Source organism: Mesocricetus auratus, unplaced genomic scaffold (genome assembly GCF_017639785.1).
Source record: "Mesocricetus auratus isolate SY011 unplaced genomic scaffold, BCM_Maur_2.0 Super-Scaffold_100676, whole genome shotgun sequence".
NCBI classification, from domain to species: Eukaryota; Metazoa; Chordata; class Mammalia; order Rodentia; family Cricetidae; genus Mesocricetus; species Mesocricetus auratus.
In genome coordinates, this window is record NW_024429266.1 from 123,225,751 (window position 1) to 123,252,596 (window position 26,846).

General features: G+C 39.7%; 1 protein-coding gene across 3 annotated transcripts in view; it reads right to left on the reverse strand.

Moving 5' to 3' along the window:
• The window catches only part of Snca (synuclein alpha), a 94,465-nt gene extending 67,842 nt beyond the window's left edge, over window positions 1-26,623 (reverse strand). The window contains exons 1-4 of one of the 3 annotated variants that reach the window (XM_013117722.3): window positions 26,466-26,623; window positions 24,235-24,380; window positions 15,980-16,021; window positions 11,609-11,742 (exon numbers count right to left, since the gene is read on the reverse strand). In XM_013117722.3, coding sequence (XP_012973176.1) covers window positions 11,609-11,742; window positions 15,980-16,021; window positions 24,235-24,355 — 297 coding nt within the window. In that variant the 5' untranslated portion in view covers window positions 24,356-24,380; window positions 26,466-26,623. Of the gene's footprint in view, window positions 1-11,608; window positions 11,743-15,979; window positions 16,022-24,234; window positions 24,381-25,517; window positions 25,683-26,037; window positions 26,170-26,465 lie in introns of those variants that run through there. The other 2 variants (XM_013117720.3, XM_013117721.3) reach the window with 2 other exon arrangements.
• Window positions 26,624-26,846: the final 223 nt, after the last annotated feature.

The window sequence follows — 26,846 nt, forward strand, 5'->3', positions numbered from 1 at the left end:
ATATTGGGAAAAGCTACAGAGACAGTTGACCCAAACTCAAGGGAGCTCACAGACTAGACTCTAGACCAACAGCTAGGAAGCCTACATGGGACCAAACTATTGCCTCTTTATGTGAGCAACAGATTTGGAGCTCAGTCTGTTTGTCAGACCCCTAGCAGTGGGACCAGGATCTATTCCTGGTGCATGAGCTGGCTTATTTAAGTCCATTCTATATAGTGGGATGTCCTGCTTAGCTGCAATGCAGGGGGAGGGCCTTGGTACTGTCTCAACTGTGCCAGACTTTGTTCACTCCCCATGGGTGGCCTTACTCTTTCTGAGGAGTGGATAGTGGGTGGGTTGGGGGATGTGCAGGGGAACAGGAGGAGGGGTTGGTATGCAAAATGAATACAATAGTTGTATGTAAAGGGTAATTAGCAATAAATGGTCACATAAGTACAACTAAAACTGTTACATAGTGTTTATTAGAATACTAATCTATGCCAACATTTTTGAAGAAATAAACCAGTTGCATAGTATAGCTTGTACCTGTTCCCTGGGATGCATAAGGTCATACTCCTATGCTGACCATAGAATGCATTTCTCTTGCAAACAGCAATATCCATGGTCTGGCCTTTGACATTTTTATTTATATCTATGCTGCTGAAGGTTTTATGCTGGCAGATTGTGAACCACGAAAGCCTAGAACTTGTGTGGAAGCAGGTTTTTGTCTAAACAGTTGAAATATTATGGTTATTATTTTCTAAGGCTACTTCATATACTGTGACAAAAACCCAGCTTAGTACTTGTCAAGAGTTAGTATTTATTTGGAATAATAAAAATTCTCTTTAATTTCTAACAAAAGCCATTTACCTTGTGTTTAAGAAATAATCGGCACAATGCTGTGTATGTCAATCATGCTAACAGGAGGCAAGGAGAGGGATGTGATAAACATTATAGATCATGCCAAACCTGACACTGTTCATTCTGCCTTTGTTTCTTCACCCAGTACACACTTGGTTTGCCACTGTCTTATTAATTAAGGAATGATTATAGACTACATATGTTTTATCCTATCTTTATCCTGTTTTGAAATCCAGTTTTCAAAAATCATTTATATTCTATTAAAGAAATGTTTCAAATTTAGCAATGCTTCAAAACTTCCTTTTGATTCTGGAGAAAAATAATTAACACTCATGAGCCTTGGTGTTTTAAGCTTACATGTATGAAAACTGTGAGTTACCATGTGGATAGGTTGGTGCCTAATGGAAACATGGTAAGAGGCAGAGAGACGTCAAATATGCAAGACATCAGCTCTGCAATTGACTCAGTACATTTGCACATTTTAAAAGTCTGGCTACAACTTTCGAGAGCACTCTAAATTGAATGAAAGAGATGTCCATTTATTTAGCAAAGGTCAATTTGAACAGCAGTCTAATATACAACACTGTTGTGCAGCTATAGGACACAGACAGGCTAAATGTCCCCATCAAATGCTCCACTGACTAGCTCTGAGCTGTAAACATTGTACCATTACTCAATAGCATGGACTCATGTAACTTCCTTTGTTCAATATTCTTGGTACAAGCAGATCTTTCTCTCAGTCAAAATGGGTAATAGTTTAATCTGCTTTACATAAAACCACTACTAGTTTACATCTCTACCAATGTGTATTGGTCAGTCTTCTGTTACAGTCAACTGAATGAGTCTGGAGCAATTGATTAGTTTTGCACACAGTTAAATGTAGATCATTTATAAAATTTTCCACATTTGACATTCAGTGACTAGCCCTGTTTGTGTATATACTGTATATATATATATATATATATATATATATATATATACATATATATGTGTGTGTGTGTGTTTTATATGTGCATGTTGATATATACACATAAAAATCTGTAAATATTATGACACCAAACAGCTAATGAACAAATATGGTAAACTTTGCAGATATGAACTCAATATGCAAAACTAAGAAGCAGTTTTATGCATTTACCTATCTAAGAAAGGTTAATAAATTTATTTAAATAGTATCAATAGCATAAAAAGCATCAATGAAAACAAAGTACTTAGGAATAGACTTAATGCAGGTTCTAATGTCTCCAAAAACTGAAAATTATACAACATTGATGAAAGAAATTGAAAAGGCAGAGGTAAATGAGACAATAACCTGTATTTATGGCTCTAAAGAATCAGCAATGTCAGAGGTTCACTGTGGCAAAAAGGCTTAGATCTGAGATGTGACTCTGGTCCAAACTAAAATGCCCACATTTTACAGTCAAGAGACAAAGGCTCTAAACCCAGAAGAGTCAAATCAGAGGACCTTAAATGTCTAAAGGCACCTTGAACAATACAGAATCACACCAGTGTTTCAGATTCATAACTGGAGGCAATAAAACTCCAGATTTCAAAAACTGTTACAAAGCTAGAGTAAAAAACAATAGTATATACTGGCATAAAAACGGTCACATTAGGAATGCAATGGGACAGAGAACCTGTAAATCCACAGACTGAACATCAGTCAGTCTTGGCCAAATGCATCAAAAGCACACACTGGAGAAAGCATCACTGGGAAACCTTCAGTGAGCATCACTGGAAAACTGAGTAGCCACATACAAAAGGGAAAATGGGCTTAAATCCCAACACAGCATTCGATCCTTAAAAATACCCCTTGACATTGGTCTGAACAATAATTTTTTGGACAAGACTAAAACACTACCAGCTATAAAAACACACAAATGAAATGTCATCAGACTGTCAGTTTCTCTATTACAAATTAGACAACTCTCAGAATACAGAATACAGAAGTAACCTGAGGAATAGAAGAAACTGATGGGGGAAGTCCTTCTGTGTAAATGTTTGTCTTATTGGTTGATAAATAAAGATCTGATGACCAATAGGGAAGCAAGTTAGGTGTGACTAGGAGAGGTGGAGGATTCTGGAAAACGGAGACACCAAGTAGGACATAAGAGAAGTAAGAGGTTTGGACCCTTTCTCTGGTAAGAGATGACCACATGGAAATCCTCAGATTAGCAGTTACGGGTTAATAATTAAGTCAGAGCTAGCCAATCAGAAACCATAGAAAATAGCCAACAGCTTCATAATTAATATAGCGTCCTGCATGTTCATTTGGGACTGATGCAGCTCTGGGACCAGGCTGGCGGAAAAAGTAATCATAACAACAACAACTCCCAGAATATAAAAGTAACCTGTAGAATAGAAGAAACAACTCCATTGCAAACTAGACAACTCTTAGACCACAGAAGTAACCTGTAGAATAGAAGAAACAGTTTGTAACCCATGCATCTATTAGGTGTTAATCTTTCTAAAACTGAGCTTGAATCAACAGAAAGAAAGTAAATAACTTAGTTTTAAAAAGGACAAAAGACTATATGAGCCAGCTAGGCGGTGTTGGCACACACCTTTAATCCCAGCACTGGGGAGGCAGAACAGGCGAATCTCTGTGAATTTGAGACCAGCCTGGTCTACAAGAGCTAGTTCCAGGACAGTCTCCAAAGCCACAGAGAAACCATGTCTCTAAAAAAACAAAAACAAAACAAAACAAAGAGTGTATGATCCAGAGGAAATGGAGAACACCATGGAAACAAGGTCTTCTAAACACAGCAAGACTGACACATATATGAATTCATAGTCTGTGGCAGCATGCACACATCACAGGTATTCACCAGATATAGTCCTAGCACAGACAGGAAATGTGGACAAAAGCCCGCACCCCTAAAACAAAAGCTACATCCGGTTGATAACCACTTGCAAACTAAAACTTAGTTTTCTCCAAGGGAGTATACCTGGAGAAACTCATTCTTAAGTGTATACCCCAAGCCCAGCAGCAGACTGCCAACACGAAATGAACTCAATGGCACCTTTACAGGACTTTGTCTCATAATATTGTGTTAGAGCATTCTTTTTTAATGTTACATGTCTTTGCATATATATTATGGCTTCTGGTTTGGGGGATGGGAGAATTCCTGTGTGTGAAAATGTGTGTCCATGTGTGTTTCTCAAGCTTTTCCTTTGGCTCTTTTTCTTCTGTTTGCCATTGTTTTATCAAATTTTATTATTATTCCTTAGCTACCCATTTCTTTTCTAAGAATAAACAGAGAGGGTGGAAATGTGGATGGGAAAAGAAGTGGGGAGGAACTGGGGGCAGTTGGAGTAGGGGAAGCTGTATTCAGAATATATTATATGAAAAAGATCTATTTTCAACAAAAGAAAAAATGAACAAAAGGAGCTAGACACTTGGCTAATTGAGAAACGTGATTGATGCACTAAAATGGGGTCCTGAATTTAGATCTCAAATACCCAAAAGAAAAAAGAAGGCATGGCAGAGCATAGCTGCAAAACCAACACTGGGAAATGGAGGCAGGTAGACCCTGAACGAATTGACTGGGAAAGGTATCCTGGTCTCAACCTATAGTGTCTATACATGACTATACAGCAAGTACATTTGCATATCACACACATACACTACATACACCATATACACATATATACTATGCACACAAGCTCACACGCATATATGCATACAAAGCACACAAATATACCATACACACACATGCACACAAACATACACAGAGAGAGAGAGAGAGAGAGAGAGAGAGAGAGAGAGAGAGAGAGAAAGAGAGAGATGTGCACACTACAGTGAATTAAATATCTGGATGTACATTTATCAAAGAAGACATACAAATGGCCAAAGGGTATTTGAAAACTATTCATCACTAACCATTAAAAAATGTAATTCAAAACCATGATGGGTCATCTAAAAAACTACAGATAGCAAGCATAATGAAGATGTAAAGGACAGAGTGACTGAGCTTCAGTTGCTAAGAATGTAACTGATGGAGTCATTATCAAAACAGTATGCAAATTCTTCAAATACTAAAATCACAACTACCATATACTCTGGCAATCATGCTCCTACATATAAAGAAAGAAACCACTCACAATAGTCAAGATAATTCAAGCAAGCAAAAGAATAACCAGCAGCTGAATCGGTAAATGCTACTCAGCCTTCAAAGGGCCTTTACAAAGAAGGAAATATTTGCATGGCCATAGCATGGATAAACACTGAGGACATCCTACATGGAAACTAAGCCAGATGCAAAAAGATATGTGCCTTGTGTTCACTCTTCTATATGGAACCTGTCCTAAAAACATCTTGCCCTTAGAAACAAGTTAGAATCATGGTTACCAATGGTTAGGAGATAGAAAGATGTGGCCAGATGGTGGTCATAAGTTATAACGCTTCATTGCGGGGAAGATGTTGCCCTAGAAACCTAATATGCAACACAGTTGTTACAGTTAACAGTGTTGTGTTGTATACCTAAAGTGTCAATACAATTCAAGAAAAAGTCATGTAAGGTGTTGACTATGTTAATTATCTTGATTGCTTCATGTAGGGAGCCGCCCCCACATTTTCCGTTACAAGATGGCGCTGACACCCGTTGTCAGTTGGAGTAAACAACCTTGGTGCGCATGTGCCTGCTACTTTTCTATCCCTTACTCTCTGCCTCTCCCGTGGCGTCATATGGGCTGACGAGCAGGAGCCAGTCAGGAGATGACACGTCCGAGGCGGGGACTGCTGAGCTATATAAGGGTTGGGCTTTTCACTCCCTGGGTCTCTGCTCTGTAAGCTTATGCTCTCCCTCTCAAGATGCATTAAAGCTGTTCTGCAGAAGGATCCTAAGTGTGCCGCGTCGTTCTTGCTGGCGAGACGGTAGCGCGGGACATCTGGTGCTGAAACCCGGGAACTCAGACCTCATCATCGTCAGCACCATCGGAGACCCTTTGGATTCAAGGAGGATTCAGAACTGCAGAATGAAGAAAATCCCTTTTGGGTCCCAGAACGACTCACCAGAACCGTTATGGAGCAAAAGGATGGCGAGACATTCCCATGACAAAGAGGAACAACTTGACATTGATGGCACTAATTGCAATGAATTGGACCTATGAATTTGAGTTGACCTGTCCTTCATGGAGGGATTGTCTTCGTGGATTTCTTCAGCTGTTTCATATTTCAAAGAATGGGTGGGGGTGGGATTGTTTGGAGCAGTCCTATGCTGCGGAATAGTGTTTATTCTCTGGCTGGTCTGCAAGCTCAGAACCCAAAACAAAAGAGATAAGGTGGTCATAGCACAAGCACTGGCTGCGCTCGAGCAAGGGGCGTCAACCGATATCTGGTTGACTATGCTTAAGCAATAGGCTGCCGACTGAACAGCTCCTGCACACCCGGAACTTAGGTTCATTGCACAGGGTAGAGTGTTTAGTCTGGCCTCCCAAGAGGGGTGTTGAGCAAAGGCATCGCACAGAGAGATATTTTCCTCTGAGAGACATGTTGTCCTGCATAAGGGTTACCTGCTGTATTTTTTCCCTTTTCCCAAAAAAAGGCAGAGGACAGGTCGGAAGCATCCCGGATTTTGATGAATCTAGGGATAGGTTTCATACACGTCTCACTAATTTTGTTCTTTGGGAAGTTCAACCACTGTCTCTACCCTCTAATGTCCTGGGAGAGCCTGTTTGCTATTAAAACAAAAAGGGGGAGATGTAGGGAGCCGCCCCCACATTTTCCGTTACAAGATGGCGCTGACACCCGTTGTCAGTTGGAGTAAACAACCTTGGTGCGCATGTGCCTGCTACTTTTCTATCCCTTACTCTCTGCCTCTCCCGTGGCGCCATATGGGCTGACGAGCAGGAGTCAGTCAGGAGATGACACGTCCGAGGCGGGGACTGCTGAGCTATATAGGGTTGGGCTTTTCACTCCCTGGGTCTCTGCTCTGTAAGCTTATGCTCTCCCTCTCAAGATGCATTAAAGCTGTTCTGCAGAAGGATCCTAAGTGTGCCGCGTCGTTCTTGCTGGTGAGACGGTAGCGCGGGACAGCTTCAATCATTTCAGGATGTATGTATACTTACTAAAACATAATAAAAAGCTATATACAGAAAACCAACAGTCAACATCAAACTAAACAGAGAGAAACTCAATGTGACTCCTCTAAAATCAGGAGCAAGACAAGGCTGTTCAATCTCTTCATACGTATTCAATATTGTACTTGAAGTTCTAGCTAGAGCAATAAGACAACAAAAGGAGATCAAGGGGATACAAATTGGAAAGGAAGAGGTCAAGCTTTCATTATTTGCAGATGATATGATAGTTTATATAAATGACCCAATAAATTCTACCAAGGAACAGCTGATAAATACCTTCAGCAAACTGACAGGATACAAGATCAACTCAAGAAAATCAGTAGCCCTATTATAAGACAATATAAGGACTGAGAAAGAAATCAGAGAAACATCACACTTTACAATACCCACAAACAACATAAAATACCTTGGGGTAATGCTAACCAAACAAGTGAAAGACCTGTATCACAAGAACTTTGAGTCTTTAAAGAAAGAACTTAAAGAAGACACCAGAAAATGTAAGGATATCTCATGCTCTTGGATAGGCAGAATCAATGTAGTAAGAATGGCAATCTTGCCTAAAGCAATCCATAGACTCCATGCAATCCCTATCAAATTCCCAGCACAATTCTTCAACTCTCAATTTATTGGAAAAAACAAAAGACCCAGAATAGAGAAAACAACCCTGTCCAACAAGGCAATGTCTGGAGGCATCACCATTCCTGACTTCAAGCTCTATTATAGAGCTATAGTCCTGAAAACAGCTTGGTATTGGCACAAAAATAAACAGCTAGAACAATGAAATTGAATTGAACACCCCAATATTAACCCATATTGTGAACACCTGATCTTCAGCAAAGAAGCTAAAATGTAAGAATATTCAACAAATTGTGCTGGCAGAACTGGATGCCAGCATGCAGAAAACTGCAGACAGATCCATGTCTATTGCCATGCACAAAACTAAAGTCCAAATGGATCAAAGACCTCACAAAAATCCAGCCACACAAACCTCTTAGAAGAGAAAGTAGGAGGTACCCTTGAATGAATTGGTACAGGAGACCACTTCCTGAACATAACACCAATAGCACAGACACTGAGGTCAACAATTAATACACAGGACCTCCTGAAACTGAGAAATTTCTGTAAGGCAAAAGACATAGTCAACAATACAAAAAGGCAGTCACAGAATGGGAAAAGATATTCACTGACCCCATATCTGAAAGAGGGATGATTTCCAAAATTTACAAAGAACTCAAGAAGCAAGTCTCCAAAACATCAAAGGATCCAATTAAAAAATGGGCTACAGATATAAATAGAAAACTCTCAATAGAGGAGTCTAAAATGGCTACGAGACGCTTGAGAAAGTGCTCAATATCCCTAGCCATCAGGGAAATGCAAATCAAAACAACTCTGAGATACTAACTTACTCCTGTCAGAATGGCTAAAATCAAAAACACCAATGACAATTTATGCTGGAGAGGATGTGGAGAAAGGGGAACACTCCTCCACTGCTGGTGGGAGTACAAACTTGTACAGCCTATTTGGAAATCGGTATGGAGATTCCTCAGGAAAATGGGAATCAGTCTACAACAATACCCAGCAATTCCACTCTTAGGCATATACCCAAAAGATGCACATTCATACAACAAGAATATCTGTTCCACTGTATTCATAGCAATATTATTTGTAATACACTGAACCTGGAAGCAACTTAGATGCCCCTCAACTGAAGAGTAGATAGAGAAAATGTGGTACATTTATACAATGGAGTACTACTCAGCAGAAAATAAAACAATGGAATCTTGAAATATGCAGGCAAATGGATGGCACTAGAAGAAACCATCCTGAGTGAGGTAACCCAGTCACAAAAAGACAAACATGTTATGTACTCACTCATATATAGATTTTAGACATGGATCAGGGTAGTGCCAGCCTACAATCCCACTGGGAAACAGGTAGGACCCTAAGAGAGACATGCATGGTATCCCTGAGAAGGGGAATGAGGCAAGATCTCTTGAGAAGATAGGGAGCATGGCAGGAGGGGAGAGGGATCCTGAAAAAAAGAGAGGGAGAGAAGAGGAGGGAAGGAGAGGACATGGCGGACCAGTAAGTTTGAGTCGGGGAAGAACAGAGGAGAGTAGGACGAGAGATACCATAATAGAGGAAGTCATAGGTTTGAGGAAAGATCTGGCATTAGTGAGATTTCCAGAGATCTACAAGGATGACACCAACTGGCAAACTAAGCAATACTGGAGAGACTACCTTAAGTGCCCCTCACTGATAATGAGTTTGACTACTTCATTATATGCCATCCTAGAACCTTCAACCAATGACTGATTGAAGCAGAGGCAGATACCCACAGCTAAACACTGAACTGAACTCCTGGAACCCAGTGACAGAGAGGGAGGACTGATGAGCAGAGGGGTCATGATTGGGCTTGTTTAACACACAGAAACAGCTGATCTGAACAAGGAGGAGCTCTTTGGATGGCTGGGAGGCCAGCATGGGACTGACCCAGACCCCCTGAATGTGGGTGTCAGTGAGGATCCAGACCCCCTGAATGTGGGTGTCAGTGAGGAGGCCTAGGTAATCAATGGGGCTTTGGGTAGTAGATCAGTATTTATCCCTGGCATACAAATGGACTTTGGGTGCCCATTCCACAATGAGGGGTGCTCTCTCAGCCTGGATTCTTTGGGAAGGCCCTGCCTTGAACAAAATGACAGACTCTGGATATCCCCAATAGAGGGCCTTACCCTCCCTGGGGAATGGTGTGGGAATTGGGTGGGAGGCTGGGCAGGGGGGGCTAATTGGGGTTGGAAGGAGCTAAGTGAGAGGGAGCTGGGATTGACATGTAATTCAACCTTGTCTATAATTTAAACAAAAAATTTAAAAAAAAATAAATTTGATGATTTTATTTAAACTGTAGGTATGTTTAGCATTAAGAAATATGGCCACAGCAGGGGACTGATTCAGACCCCCGGAATGTAGTGTCAGTGAGGAGGCCTTGGCAATCTCTGTGTCCTTGGATTAGTATTTACCATGGTAATGAACTTTGGGAACCCATTCCACATGGAGGGATGCTCTCTCAGCCTGGACACACAGGGGATGACCTAGGTCCTGCCCTGGATGAAATGACAGACTCTGGAGATCCCCCAGGGAGGGTGACCAGGAATGGTGTGGGTATTGGGATAGGAGGCTGGGGCAGCTGATGGAGGCGCAACAGAGGAGAGGTGGGAGAGGGAGCTAGGATTGACATGTGAAGCAGGCATGTTTCTAATTTAAATGAAACAATATGTTAGAAAAAATAAATGCAATTTAAAATTATAAAAAGAAATATGGCCATAATTACTGGCATTTATTTGAGTATTCCTTCAGTTATTTTTATAAGTATTGCGAACTTCATGTTTAAATTGAGCTTTATCAGCTTTCTAATAAAGTAGCAGAATTCTCTCACTACATATTAAAGGATTTTAGGCACTGAACACAAGCTTTCATACCTAGCTAATGACCCAAAATAATATGAAGACCAACCATTTTAATCCCAAACCCACTGGATTTTAACTCATTCTCTTACTTCAATTTCTATGTTTATGGCTTCATTTTGTACTAGGATATTTTAAGAACCTACAATACCCATAAGAGAAATATCTGCAAATGTTTCATTTTGTAACAGGTAAATTTCTGCTTTAGAATATTAAAATAAGGATTGGTATTTTAAAGGTACAAAACAATCCTAAGTTGACATAAAGGGTTTTTAATGAACCATTTGTGATTAATATTGCATATTTTAAATGCAAGCAAAGTGGTAAATAAATGAGATATGCTTCCCGGCCTTCCTATATCCAATGCAACAAATTCTTCCACTAACTCTAGCATTAAATAATTCAATCTATGCATCAGATGAAACTGTGTATTGGACATGGCTATGGAAGTTATATTTCACATAGATGTGTGCAAGGGTCATCCAGATGACTCCAACAGGCTTCTGGAACTTTGTATTCACTTCCTCGCTGTGAATTCTACATTTCTCATTGTAAAATCAATAAAATCAGTTTTAAGCTGATATCCTGTTAATGACCATCCTTTATAGTTCTCCTTTGGTACATGTACATGATCATATATTTTTTCTGGCAAAAGACTCCATCTTTATACCTAGAATATGTCATTAGAGCCACATATTTATCCAGAAGCCAATTTAAAATTCTGGAAAAAAAGAATCACCATATAAAACCATGATGTGTCTTTGTTATGCACTTTTAGTCTCTCAATTTTCAAAGGCATATATTTGGTAAGGAGTTGATATCTGATATGCAAATATGTCATATAAGAGATTGTATCATTATAAGGAAACTAAATAAAAGATCTTCTTTCTGGAAATTTAGGAATTAGGCACAGAAGCAAATTGCTGTTTCCACCAAGAGGAATTGCAGACCCATCGTTCATATGAAAGCAGCCATTCTTTCTGAAATGTCACCAGTTCTTTAGCACTTATTATATTCTCCACATCTGTAGTTTTCTTCCAGAAATTAAAACAATCAGAGATATTGTACAGTGTGTAGGGCATTTCCCAGGGTTAATAATATGTCAAAATATGAGCCCTATAAGAGTGCAGTCCTTCCCCACAGTGCACATCCAGTGGCTGCTTTCGAATACATATGAGGAATCATGGTGTACTGGGTTTATCACTGTATAAAATAGGCAGCCTTACCTTGTCCTTCTTGACAAAACCAGTGGCTGCAGCAATGTTCCCCGCTCCCTCCACTGTCTTCTGGGCAACTGCTGTCACACCAGTCACAACTGCCCCTCCAACATTTGTCACTTGCTCTTTGGTCTTCTCAGCCACTTAAGAAAATCAAGAGCAATAATTATTATATCTTAGGAACCTTCTTGAAACTGAAGACTACATTAGATTTATCTCAGAATCTGCAGTTGCTAGTATTAACGGACACATTTATGGCTAAATAATTAGATAAATGGTAGTAAGATGACTTACTTTGGAATTTACTGGAGAATTTATAAATAGAGCATCTCTTAGAATTTATTGCTAAAGATGTAAAGTATTAACATAAAAATGTAAATTAAAGTATCAAAGAGTATTTTGGATTTCACAATGCATCACAGAAAAAAGTATTGGATTTTGATTGGCCAAAAATGAATCATATGTCTTAACTATATTCTGCAAAGTTCTGTAAGAGTATAACTTTATTACACAAATTTGATAGGCACCATAGTTTTAAAAAATACTGAGGAAAGACAATGAATGCATTGTGTTTCTGTTAAATTTGCTTACATTTTTGTTTGGAATAGATAAATATGTGTTTCATTATTAATAGGGTACAGAAATATGTATAACAGTCACTTCCCCATTGTTGTTACTTACCACAATGCTAGCTCCCAAATGCTCCCAATGTCTATCACATGCTTAAACAGATAATATACATGTATATGTCTGCATGTGTTGTATCAAATAACCAAAGAATTAAAATGTCATATGTGTCTTCCATTGGAACCCCTTATGCTAAAATAAAAATTATTCACATGGTTGTGAATTAAAAAACAAAACAAAAGAAAACATAAAAGAAAATCAAGAGCAGCAGCACACTAAGATAGTGGTGTGGCAGAATTTAATTCTACTTCCAGTAGCTGTCAGCTTCTATAGAGACATACGGCATTGGCAGCAAGAGTCTGGAGAAACAAGACACCAAGAGAAAAGCAACATGCTTCAACCAAACACTGGGTCCTAGTTATAATTATGCATAGATTAGAAAATCTTAAGAGTTTAGTTATAACACAATGCAAACAAGATTTGGTTTGTGCTGAGTCAAATAGACAGAAAACAAGACACTAAGTACAGTGTCAAGTTGTCAGACTCTTTGAGCACTATTTTAGTTTCAGTGCCAACTCTTCGATCTCACCAAGTTCACTTCCATTATTCCTTCTAAGCAAATGCTTCTCACACATCTAGTAACACTATTTTCTATGTACAAAATTTAAAATACTCCTAAATCCTTAACTTTGAAGTGCCACCAATTGGATACTAGCAGAAAATTTCACAGCACGAACTTTGTTGCATGCTCAGAATCATTCTAAAGTTGAGTATGAAACTACCTTCAGATAATATGCACAACAAGGTATATGTAATATAAGTGAATTTCATGTTTAGACTTGGGTCTCACTGCCAAGACATCTGATTACAGATGTGCACTTATCCCCAAATCAAAAATAATTGAAATCTAAAGCAAGCCTTGCCTTAAACACCTCCAGTAAGGAGGCCTTGGGTGCACATACATGCGCCTCGAATGTTTTGGAAATAGGTGATTGAAGAGGACACAGTAGAGAAAAAAGATGGCTCTTTTAAAAGATTATTTTTCAGTTATGTGTACTTGTGTCTGGTGGGGCAGGTATGTGCACATGTGTGCAGGTGCACAAGGATGCCTGATGGTGGCGTCAGAGGTCCGGGGGCTGGAATTACAGGAGGATAGAGGCCTCCCAGCATGGGTACTGAGAACACAATCCTGGTCCTATGGAAGAGCAGCAAGTGCTCTCCACACTGAGCCATCCCTCCAACCAAACAAAAATGTTAAGACACAATTTCAACTAATGCAAATGTGTTTCCATTAACTGTATGGTTCCATGGAAGAAATGAAAGACACGAAATCCCACTCATTAAATAATACTAAGTTAAATAAACAAGTCAAAGAGCCTGTCCGAACCCGAACCTCTATATCCTATATCCACAAGGCCAGCTGTCTCCCAGCTCTCATCTAAACGGATGTCATGTTTGCTTTTCATTGACTCTACATTTTTTTTATTTTGCCCCACATTTCAGTGCTAGGTTGTTTGAGTCCCTACTCATCATGTGTTTTCTCTCTTGAGCAAATAAAGCATGGTTTTCTGTGGAATCTCCTGACAATCCTGTATCCTCATACACTTGGAGGAGAGGAATCACAACATACACAGCTATTCACAGGACTACCACACTATACAGATTTCATGTCATCAGTAAGAAAGACAAATAATCCAATAATGTGGGCAATGTGAATTAATTTGAAAGGAACAAGTACTGTAAATGAAGTTAAGTTGGCTTGTAAAGTCATGGGCTTAACTCTTAGACCAAGCAGTGTGGGGAAGCCTGAAGGTCATACAGACTGCAACCAGAATCCACATAAGTGACTCTATAGCTGTCTTTCAGGTTTAAGCTAAGTCTGCCTATGGAATCCCTGCCCCTCAGTATGCATCCTGAAGAGCACTAGATATTCACAGTAATTTCAAAGGCCAGGGCAGAGCTATATTAGAAAATTTGATTTTAAAACTCACTGGAATTATACTGAACTCTGTTTCAGGTTGTTACTTTTTCTTCCAAGAATATGACAGAAACATTTTGCTTGAGATTAACATTCTCTTGTTAAAACATCTCAAAGCAAGGCAAAATAGGCTTTGCCTTTTTATATGCTCATGCTTTTTGCCAGCCATAAGCTTTACTTTATGTACACACTTCTTTAAATAAATACAAACTTTAATCCGTTGTCTTTAAAACACAAAAATGTACAGTAAGTGTAATTTATACATGATTTCCATTTTACTGTTTTATACTACTAATAAAGAAAGAACATTATAAAATGTCAGCATATGGTAGTATAACACATGCGGTTAAAAAGATAAAAATATAAACATCTGTAGTAATGTATTTTACCTTTACTTTTTTCATTACCAGAACCTTGTGCTAAAAGGGATGAAGCTCTTTTATTCCCTGACCAACAAAAGTTGCTCAGAAAAGGGCCACTAGAAAACACAAGTAGCCCCCATGTAATGCAATGTATTTGCTTTCAGTTCTCAAAGTCTTTTGTAGGAGAGAATTTTTTTTAAAAAATGGAAGGATAGAATTCTAGCAGAAAATCACACAGCAATGAAGAAAAAACAAAAGTCTGAATCAAGGCCTGATTCTGGCATTTGCATGTTTCCCATACTGAAGTAAGAGCAACATGTTTCCTGTTTCTACTTTATAGGTTGTTGATAGGATCTTGCTCTGCTGAATGGTTTTATCATGGCCAAGACTTCCTGATCATATCAATTACATTCCTGACAGCTCTCTTCTCATTGTGGGAAGTTGGATACATGATAAACGTACATTAGGATGTTTGGCTACAGCCAAGCTATGGAAGGTTGACCATACTTGTTTCCTCCTTTGCTTTCCTAGTCTTCCCATCATCTTCCCACCATCGTTGCCGCATGTTTCTCATTTTTGTTCTTTATTGAAAGTCTTATTCTAGATTAAAATTCTTTCTGCAATTATGCAAATACATTAAAAACAACTTTTTTTAAAATAATGTACTCCTAAGGATATTTTCTAAAAAGAACCCTTATCACAGAGGAAATGTTATAATCAGTATAAGTTATGACCCAAATACCAAACACTAGAGAAATGTTTATATAAAACATTTGAAGAGCCGGGCAGTGGTGGCACACAGCTTTAATCCCAACACTTTGGAGGCAAAAGAAGGCAGACCTCTGTGAGTTTGAGGTCAGTCTGGTCTACAGAGTGAGTTCCAGGACAACCAGGACTCTTACATAGAAAAGCCCTGTCTTGGAAAACCAAAAAAAATTGAAGAAACAATACCATTATTATATTTTATTTATTTAGTTTTTTGCTTGTGGGTTTTTGTTTTGTTTTGTTTTTAGTCAAATACTTAAGTACCAAACTATTAGAATTAAATATGGCTGGAAATTTAATACCATAGTTCTTAGATATTTAGGCTATAAATCTCTAAATCATATTCTTCTATTAAAAATACTTCATAAACAGTAAGATTTAAAAAAGGTCAATATGTGAGTCACAGAGGTGCATGCCTGTAACCCCAACATTTAGAAGGTTGAAGCAGAAGCCAGACTGGCCTACATAGCAAGACTCAGTTTCAACAAAGCAAAATAAATAAAAAATAGATACAGAAATAATAAATTGGCCAGTGCTCCTCTGTAGACAGTGGGTTTTACAGTTGTCATTTGAACCATAAGCATAAGATGCAGCTGGCCTTGAGGGCCATTTTGGATATCACCGCTGGATAAAGCCAATGCAGCTTACCTGTGGTCACTCCATGAACCACTCCCTCCTTAGTTTTGGAACCTAAAACAAAGAAATTAAATGTGTAAGTCTTAGACTGTCCTTGGATTTCCAGTCAGCCAATTAAAACTTATCAATATTTAGAAGTTCATGTACAAAGATAACCTCAAAAGACAAAACCAAATACACACAAACCCACTAAACTGAGGAGATCTAGCCACCAGAACAGATGAAAGCCAGCCGAGGCCTCTCTGCGAGAGTCCAGGGAGGGAAGGCTGGAGAGCATAATTATTGGTCATCGAGTAGAGTTAGTCAGAGGTATGAAACTCCTGTGCTGTTCCAGTGGAGTAATCAGAGACAGAAACTGGGCACTATGTAATGGAAAAGCTACAAGAGAGTTTAAGGGTGCTTGTCATAAAGATCTGTCAAGCACGTTTTATTTGTTTTGTTGTTTTTTTTTTTTGAGACAGGGTTTCTCTGCAGAGCACCAGCTGTCCTGAAACTCACTTTGTAGACAAAGCTGACCTTGAACTCAGAGATCTGCCTGTCTCTGCCTCCCTAGCGCTTGGATTAAAGGTGTGTGCCACCATGGCGAGCAAGATCTGAAAAGTATTTGAGGTGACAGAGCTGTATAATCTGACCACATAAGGTAAACATGTATGGAAGCAAGGGGTCTCACTGATAGCTAAACCTTTTGGTCCTTTGTGTATCAGATAAATATAAACGTAATTTTCTAAAAAGGAAACAAAGACTTTTCATGAAGCCTAATGACGTATGTAACCCAAGCTCGATACTTCATGTGTCAGCTTACAAAACAGGAATCAGGATATAACATGGGGCTTAGGAAGACTGTGTGCAGACCTGTGGATACTATAAAAGCACAGCAGAGTAGAAACTGACTAAGCCACAACAAGTAAGCAGAAGGAAAGGAGGTGCCAATGTCTTGTCCAGGTTCACATCATCTAATCTCTGAAGTAGCCATTCAATGTCTATTTCATATATAAGGAAATTAAAAACCACAACTAAGTGGTTTGTCTAATATTAAGTAACACCATGTTATGGGCACAATTAAATGATGTCTGTATGTCAGATAAGAATCTCAAAGATGCCTCCGTCATTACTAAACAAATAATTACTGCACATATTACTAAAAGTAAGTTTGTCAAGAATTTTAATCATAACCTCTCTAATGCTGAGGGCTGGTTTTTTTTTCAGAATAATTCACACCTATTGGATTACACAGTTTTTAGAGATCTGAGGTTCATTTGAAAAACTCTGTTTTTTGTATATACCAGAGTCCCTTCTTCTATATATCCACTGGTTAATTCCATAATGTGCTAGAGTTGAGTGGTCAAATTAGCTTGGTTATGCAGTATATCATTTTTGCATGCTGACTCTGGTATTTACACAGAAGTGGCATGGGTGGAAATTTTATTTATAATTTTTTGAGGATTCTCCCTGCACTGACTTCCAAAATTGAGTTTTACTCAGCCATAATGAAGAATGAAATGATATGTGTAGGAAGATTGATGGGTCATTATGTTAAGTGAAATGAGCCAGCTCACAAAGATAGATATGGCATCATTTTTTCTCTCTGATGTGCAATATTTTAACAGGGTACTACTAAAGACATGGAGAGGAAGAGGAAGGGAGAGAAAAGTAACAGAGGAAGTATCATGATCAAGTGAATACAAGCATTGTGCATGCTTATATTAAAATGTCCTTGTGGAACAGTACCATGAAAAATTAGTGTACACATGAAAATAAAACAGTAGTAATATTAAAGGAATATGAAAAGGATTGTCTCTACAAACAAAAAGCGGAGCAATACAAGGGTGTATAATCCTTGTATAATAAATGCATGAGTAGTAGAATCACAATAAAACCTCTCACTTTGCGCAATTAATATCCACAATTTTAGATACACATATGTAATATATACACACATATATTGTACAAATTTTAAGTGGAAGTTATTCTATAGGGCTGAAGACATAGTTTTTGGTAAAGTGATGTATTCAGATGTTCAAGGCCCTGGATTTGATTCCCAGTATTAACAAGGAAACAAAGAAGAAAGAAATGAGGAAAGAAAGAAAGGAACATTAACATGATCCTATTTAGACAGAGAAGAATGTGAATGATAATAGAAAAGAAGGGCATATAAGCCGAAAAAGATTTAAGTCTGTGTAGGCGAGGAAATTTAACAATTGTGATAGAATACTATTTTAAGGTGTATGACTTTTGTTTATGCTGCATTTGTTTAACTCTGTGAAGCTATGATTCCTTGCTTGTCTAAAACATCTGATGTTCCCAATAAAGAGCCGAACAACCAATAGCTAGGCAGGAGCAAGGATACACAGGGCTGGCAGGCAGAGAGTATAAATAAGAGAAACAAGAAAGGAGAGAGGAGCAGCAAAAGAACGAGGAGAAGAGGACGTCAGGAGCCAGCCATCCAGTCACCCAGACAGCCATGGAGTAAGAAGGAAAGCATGGTATACAGAAGTAAGAAAGATTAAAGTCCAGAGGGAAAAGGTAGATGGGTTAATTTAGGATAAGAAAAGCTAGCAAGAAACATACCAAGCTAAGACAAGACATTCATAAATAACAATAAGACTTCGTGTGGGAATTATTTGGGAGCTGGGCAGAGGACCCTTCAAAATGCCAAAAGAGTAAAACATTCACAACACCATATCATATACATAGCTTCCTACAGGCCAAGTGCACATGAATATAAAGTATGATATTGACATTTGTAATGAATTTCATGGTTCCCAATAAAATAATTAAGTCACAAATCAAATTCTTCTGCTTTGTGCTAAACACTATGACCAAATGCAACATGTGGAAAAGAGGGTTTATCTCAGCTTGCAGTTTAGAGGTGCATCATCTAGTGGAAACTCAAGCATGGCAGGAACCTGGAGGCAGGAGATGATGCACAGGCCTTGGGGGAACACTGCTTACTAGCTTGCTCAGGCTGATAGCATCCTGGGCCACCTGCCCAGGGGTAGTACCACTCACAATGGATTAGACCCTCCTGCATCAGTTAGCAACCAAGAAAACACCCTCGCAGACATTCCCATAGGTCAATCGAATGGAGCCAGTTGCTCAGGTGATGTTTCCTCTTCCGAGATGTCTCTATTTATTGTCATATATGAGGTGACTTCTAATTCCAAAATTAGATATGCATTTAATATCAGATATGCAATTCTACAGCTGTATAATATCATCAACACAATGATCTAAGTACATGTACAGAAGTATGTTAAAGCATTTAGAAATGTTTTTGGACTTACATAAACATAGCCTTCAGTGAAATTTGTATAAATCATACTTAAATTTATTTTTTTAAAAGGAGTACATTCAACTCCCTACTTTAAAAAAAGCATATGTATGAACTGTTATTTTGAAATTAAAGAACCCCCAGTATAGAATCCAGGTTTCAATTTTAACTTCATTAATGATAACCAAATCTGCATCATTATCTTAGTAAAAGGATCAAAGGAAATAGTTCAAGTAATGCCCCCAGCGCAGTGTCTAATGCATGATGTAGGCTTGGCGAGAGCTCTGGTTCCCACACACCCGACACTTATGAAGGAAGAGCTGAAAGTGAAAGCACGAGACAGATCACATTAGGAGCAGCACAGTGTGAAGGGCATACTAGCTGGCATGAACGGGCATTCTCCAGTGTTTCACATGTTTGATGTCGGCGTGTATTTCACAGGCACTGCTCATTCTGCAAGGTACTCTAGAGCAGATACAGTGTGCATGACCTAATAATGAATGGGCAAACTGTGAGCAGGGGAAGGCTCAGGGCTATTATTCAAATTATTAAGCATTGTAGCCATTTATAAGTATGTTAGGAAATGATGAAACATTAAAACCAATGCCTATTTCACATTTTGTAAATTAATTTTTCCATAAAACAATGTATTAATTAGTTTAAATGGTGCTTGCCTTCTCACTGCCCATGCCTTATGGGGTAGGCATCTTTTTCATGTCCTATAGAATCGTGCAGATTAGAATCCACAGTGGTGGGGGGAGAGCGGGGCAGCAGGAACAACTGAGAGAGTGAATCTTGATCCAAAATCATCAGACCAAAAGCACCCCGAATGATGGCTGGCTTTTGAAGCTTCATAACCTGCCCCTGTGACACATGTCCAATAAGGCCACAACTCATAATCCTTCCCAAACAGTTTCCCCAGCTGGGACCAAGCTCATGAACCTCTGGGTAGCACTCTCATTAAAACCACTACAATTCTTCATGTCATAATCTGTCCCTGATTGTTCCGTTAGCAAGGGGTTGAGATGGCATTGCTTCCTCTGATGCAATGACTTCTGACATATCGCATCTTCAGTGCATGCTTATGCATTCACCTCCAGATCTTCAGCTGCATGTGTACAATCTAGGACCGCAGTAAAGTCCGCATCTGCTCTACTCTGTGTCAAATCGGCAAACACTTACCAGAATATGAGGCAATTGCTAATTCCAAAATTATTTAAAATTCAGTTGTACATTTCTACAATCTTACTAGTCAACTGTTTCACTTATAAAGTAATACTCCCAGCATTTTTCACCTTAGAGCCTTGATATGCCTTCAACTCAGCTGGTCAGTTTTCTCCTACTGGAATGCATTTCTGGAAAATATCACATGGATTCATCTCCGGGAGACAAGAGACAATACACCCACAGGTGTTGCTGTTTGTGAGAATTGTCTAACAGATGGAAAGTGGCAACTCACCAACTAATTCCAAAAGGAGTGATTTAACTTAGTCACCAATTACAATGGGCTTTGGTTATTTGTGCGATGATTTTGAGGGTAAAGAGCTAGCAGTAAAGTTTTGTACCTTCCATAATTCCTCTTAATTTATGCACTGCAGTAACAGATATTTAGATTGTGTTGTTTGGGGTGGGTGCTATTAAAGTCACAACCGGAATTTGTGTAAGAGAGTGCTTGTGTAAGAGGAGCTTGTGTAAGAGAGTGTTGCTCTTCTGTGTCCTTCACCTTCATCCCCTACAACCCCATCAGACAATGACTAATGGAAAGAAATGCTCACTGCCGGCCCCTGGTCTGTCTTCTCTGGCTCAGTTATAGGGACAATTTGACATCTGGTAAATCATGGAAAGCCTTTTTAATGGAAGACTAATGACAGTCTTGATAAAGTTGCTGTATCTCAAAACAGTACCTCATCTTTGTTTTCATGAACATCAGTTAAGTTATAAATGATAATTTACCTTCAGTTTACATGTGAACTCTAAGTAATAATATATAGCTAAAAAGTAGAGGTTAAGTGGCAAAAAGAAGCAAGATATAAATGCTTCTCTGAACTGAGTTGCCCTGCTCCCATCCATTTCTTGGTTTTGGGGTTATCACAACAGTGAAGACTAGAAAGGCTGTGATAACCCTGCTATAATATTGTCTCATATGTTGACTCTCTATCCAAATGTAGTAAGTCTCACATGTGAAGCTTAAGAGTTGGTCATGTGGCCACAGCTGCTCACCAATCAATGAAACAGAATTTGGAGGTTACTATAAAACTAACATGTGAAGGAAAAAAATTGAGTTTAATACTGAGTTGTAATTATATATCATGTTACTGACAGTTATGTTTATGCAACTAAACTATGTTAATTGAAATTTTTATGCAAATATTAAAAAGAAAAACAGCACATTGTTTGCTTTGGCAGTTGTTCAATAACTTAAAAGGCAGTTGTCCAAACATTTGTTATAAGGGAATGAGGTGAAGCTTCTGCCAAACCTTTCAGCCGTAAGTGCAATTTAAAATATTTTCTTTAATTACTTTTAATTTTTTTAATCTTTTGATTTCTAATACAGAGAATGAACCCAATGCTGCGTGCACACAGACAACCACCGTGCCACTGAGCCAAAGTTATAGCACAGACTATTTCTAATCCTTCAGGCTAATTATTGATAATAGTTTTTTATATTGTGTGAAAAACAAGAGGAAATCATGTTGAGTGGAACAGCTTATCTAATAAAAATCAAGTTTCCTAAATATGAAAGTGCACTTGGTTACACATTTCCACAAAAGCTCTGCAAAGGAATTGCACTTTTATGAACTTTGTTATTTGTGGAAAATGGAAGGAAGTTCAAACACATTAAGTAACCTCCTCAAGACCCTAAAAGTAGAAGTGATGTAGCTTGTATTAAATTTACATTTTATGATAAGTTCATAGCCCAACTTCCTTTCACTTTTCTCTAGCCTCTAAGTTAACTCCAGCTTATTGTTTTGGTAAATAAAAACTGAAACAGTGCCACACTGGTTATTGCCTGTGGTTACTTTTACACTTTAGCAGTAGACCTGATTAACTGAGACAGATTTGCCAAAATAAGTTTGAACATTAACAAAAGTTGACCAAAATCTAAACTTAACTCTTACCTTCGCAACTCACTTTTCATCCTAAATTCTATGTATGTGTTCAGCTTTTAATTAGACTCCATAACATAACCAGCGATTGATTAATTATACATGTGTTAAATATAATAACATTGATAATTTTAATATTACACATATTGAAACATTATGTTTTTTACATAATTACCTCACAGTGAACAACAAAATTAATCTTTGAAAAATGTAATAATCTTATTTGCCCAAACTCACAATTAACAATAAAACATGTAAGTGTTCTACTTGATAGTCTGTTTATTATATTGAAAGAGTAATAAATTAACATTCAGTAACTTCTAGATTTGCTTAAAATTATTTCTCTAGTCGGGAGGTGGTGACACATGCATTTAATCCCAGCACACAGGAGGCAGAGGCAGGTGGATCTCTGTGAGTTCAAGACCAGACTAGTCTAAATAGTGAGTTTCAGGACAGCCAGAACTGCAAGAGAAAACCTGCCTCAAAAAACGAAACAAAGGACAAAAAAGAGAATTAGTTGTCTAAAAAGAAGAAAGATAACATTTGTTAACTAATGTAAAAAAATTAGTCATGGGTCTGTAATTGAAGGATGTGGGAGACTTTGTGGCCTAGAAAATCTACAAATAACTGATTGTATATTCTGAATTCTATCAAAAACATTATACTTAACTGTTCACAAAAGAAGCACTTAACTCATACTTTTCTCTTATAATATTAATTTCAAGACTTTTTGAAAAGGTTGTTTTGGGGTAGAAAAAGGGTCAACATAAAAATAATTTGTGAAGAATGAGCAACAGTGATATGCTAGAAACTTTGATGGGAAATATTCATGAAAATGTTTCCAAGTGTAATTTTTCCCACTGATCTGTTGTGGAGTCAGCACAGTTTCCCCCTGTGGATATATCTCAGTGTGGCCTCTCTGTCATCTCTGCCACTGGTCTGCTCCATTTCCATCTTAAAGTTGGCCTTCTACCGAGAGAGAGGCCCCCAAAGAAGGTGGAGAAGCTCAGAGAATCAAAGAGGGGCAGGTGAGTCATGCATCTATGCTCCCTTGTGCACCTGTGTCTCTGCTGGAGATGAATGTGCATGCATACATATATGTCATTTCCTTCCATCAAAGTACTGGAAGTGCGACTGCAGCCAGCTTAACACAGGGAAAGACAGAGAAAAGAGTGTTGACCTCTGTCTGAAGGTTTACACGTAGGCACAGAAGGCACCGAGTATGAACCTCTTACTGTTCCCTGTGTGCATCGTCTGCCAGGTGACTACACAAACGCTTCTGAGTTCCTTGAGCCTCATCTCTAAAGGGAGTTCCACTAAAGACAACTTGCCGTTTGTTTTCTACTGGGGGACCAAAGTAGGTGTATTTTCACAGATATTAAACACAATCATACTAAAGTCTTATTTTAAAACTTGCAATTCATTACAATTAGCAAGTATTGTCTATGGTGATGGGATTTCATGGAGCCTAGACTGACCCTGAATTCACTATGTAGCTGAAGATGATCTTCAACTCCTGACTCTTGGGCCTCCACATCCCAGATGTTGGGATTACAGTCATGTGCCACCATACTGGTGCTGTAAATGGGTTTGATTCATAAGTATATTCTTAGTTATTTTCCCTGGGTTGCCAGTTTTTCAAAATATACTCACACACAGAAACATTGAAAACTGCAATAAAAACCCTAAGTATGTAACAGAATTAAGTATTCTAAGGAGAGAAAACATTGTTTCCACTTGTTTCTGAGAGCTAACATGCAGGTTTACATTCTTTCTCCTCCACAGACCTGTCACTCCCCTGAGAAACAGTGATGTACATCAATCAGACACCACGTGCCAGCACTGAGTGATTAGCCATCCCAACTCATCAGTCAGGTATCACTACCTACCTACATAAAGGACTCCCTCTTTTGTCTTTCCTGCTGCTTCTGCCACACCCTGCTTGGTTTTTTCAGCAGCAGCCACAACTCCTTCCTTGGCCTTGGAAAGTCCTTTCATGAACACATCCATGGCGACAGATGTCTTTTCCTCCACACTAGAGAATACACAATATATTTCGAATTAAACATTTGAGTAAAAAGAAAACAAGAATAAAGCAGCTAGAATGGGAAGAATTTTAAAAACTGGAGGAAGAAATTACTGAAAAAATCAGTAGAGATCCCCCTCCCCCATCTCTGTGTAAATGAACACTCGTTTTTTGTTTGTTTGTTTGCTTGCTTGTTTGCTTGTTTTGAGGACTGGGCATGGTGTTGATAGTCAGATTTTTCTCTCAAATCTAGGAAGAGTCAAGTCACTTAAGGATGAGATGGATGGATCCAGGTGGCTCACCTGGCCGTTCTTACAGCAATTGAAAAATGGAGTTACATGGCAAGATGGGTACCCTCTACCCCATCAAGTTCCCACAGCCCAAAGGCGACATTCTAAGTAAAAAGCCTAACTAGAAAACCAATGGTGGGGGTACTGGAGTCGGAGGGCAAGAGTAAAAAAGATACAGAAAGGGGTTAGTAAGTGTTAGCCTTAGGAGAGAGGAAGGAGGGAGAACTGCTTACTTTAAGATGAAGGGAACAGCATGCCAACTGCCAGCAGCCCAGCTGTTCAAATCTAAGGAGACCTTCCACCCACCTCTAGCTCTCTAGGCTGCTATCTGCCTGGAGCAGGAGCTGTCCACACACTTGAGCAGGCTCACTTCAGTGCTACTCAACCTAGGGGCCCCATCCTCAACTGTAATCTGCTTGAAAACATTGCACCCTGTGCTCATTAACCCCTTATCACCTGTTGCCTAGTGCCCTAGGCACTTCTACTAATCACTGGCCAAATGTAGCCTCCTTACTCTACAGATAAGAGCTGGGACGTGCCCAGGGTGGGGGATGAAAGTTGGATGCTCACGTTTCTCCCAACGCCCAGCACTCAGCTTCCAGGACCCAGCACCCAACACCCTAGCGTTTCCGTTCGAGAAAGCAGATGCCACAGGCAGCCTGGCTTTTCCCTCGGGCTTTGGGAGGATGGAAGAGCGCGGCTCCAGAGGGAGGAAAGCCAAGTAATGTACTTTCTACACGCTGGCCGTGTCCCCACCGCTGAGGTAGCCTCAGCTGATCTCCTCCTGGCGTCCGGGACTCCTCTTAGCCAGCGCTCTCCGTGATCCCCAGAGCTGCGGCTATCTACAGGTACTTACCGGCGCCCTTTGATTCACAGAATTCAGATTCCTCCTCTTTCCGCCTGATCTTATTTCAGTGGCAGTGGAAAGGAAGGCTCTGGGCGGAGGGACAGGGGCAGCACCTGCTGGTCTCCTGCCGTCTGTCTGCTGCTACGCGCTCTGGCTCCCCGGCTCCCCCACGTCGCCCCCGCAGCTGATTTGTCAGCGCCTCTCCCCGCCCCTCGCCTGCCTCGTGCCTTCGCTCCTTTCCTGGGGAGGGTTCGGATGGAGATGCGTGAGGGCTGCGGGTACCAGGAGCACGCTCACCGGGAGGAGAGAAGACAGAGTGGCCTGGGAGTCACCTCGAGTTCAGGGACCCCGGGCTCTATAGGGGCTGAACTTGGGCTGATGTCTTTCCCGCCCATCCCCCACCCCTTCCCTGCCTCCCCCTGTTCCATGTTCCTCTGGGCGACCCCTCCTCCGGGAGGAGCTGGGACGCTGTCTGGACCGCCTGAGACTGCCTGTGTGCCCAGCCAGGCACTGGGGAGGGAGAACACACCCTTTTGGTATGCTTTTGTCCAAGCAGTGTGAGATTTCCATTCGCCTTAAGCCTGCCGGAGCCTAAAAGGGTTCGGAGTGTGGAGAGGAGCCGACTAAGGAAGAGTTACAGGTCGAAAAGGCAAGAGGAGTCTCAGCAAATCCTCTTTCCCACTCCACTATCACCATTTTCTTTTCCACCAATCAGCAGCTGCCAGGCGCTGGGTTTTTTTTTTTTTTCTCCCCATCTGTGGAGCAAGGAATAAATATCCCCCAACCGTCGAAAACCAGCTGCCTCGAGTTGTTTTCGCTCTTGAAATGTGGCTTAGAGAAGAGAAACAACCGCGTACAGACTGGGGAGATGAGGCCTGTGGGATTCACCTTCTGGGACCATCAAAGGCAGTTTCTCCCTCCGCCCCCACTGAGAGGCAGGTTTTGCACACCTCTTACCTTTCGTACTTCTGACTGCCTGGAGCTCCAGCTGACAAATCCGTCTCCCAGCCCCAGCACACACGCAGATGCACACGCTTCGAGACAATTTTTGTGTTGCTTAACACACCTCCACTTATTTCTGAGCTGAGCAGAATAACGCTGTTCCTACTGCTGACTAGGTTGGCGAGCCAAGCTCCTCCCCCAGTGGAACGCTTTCCTTGCTTGTGTTCTGAACTTGTGTTGGGCACTGGAAGCAAAATCAAGCTTTTGCTGTATTTAAAAAAGCAGTGAAAAAAATGTTGTAGGAGGATAAACGTGTTCTCTAATCTTTACACTCATTTGTCTTCAGAATTCTGAATAATAAATAAATAATAAAGTTGAAATAAAAAAAACATTTTG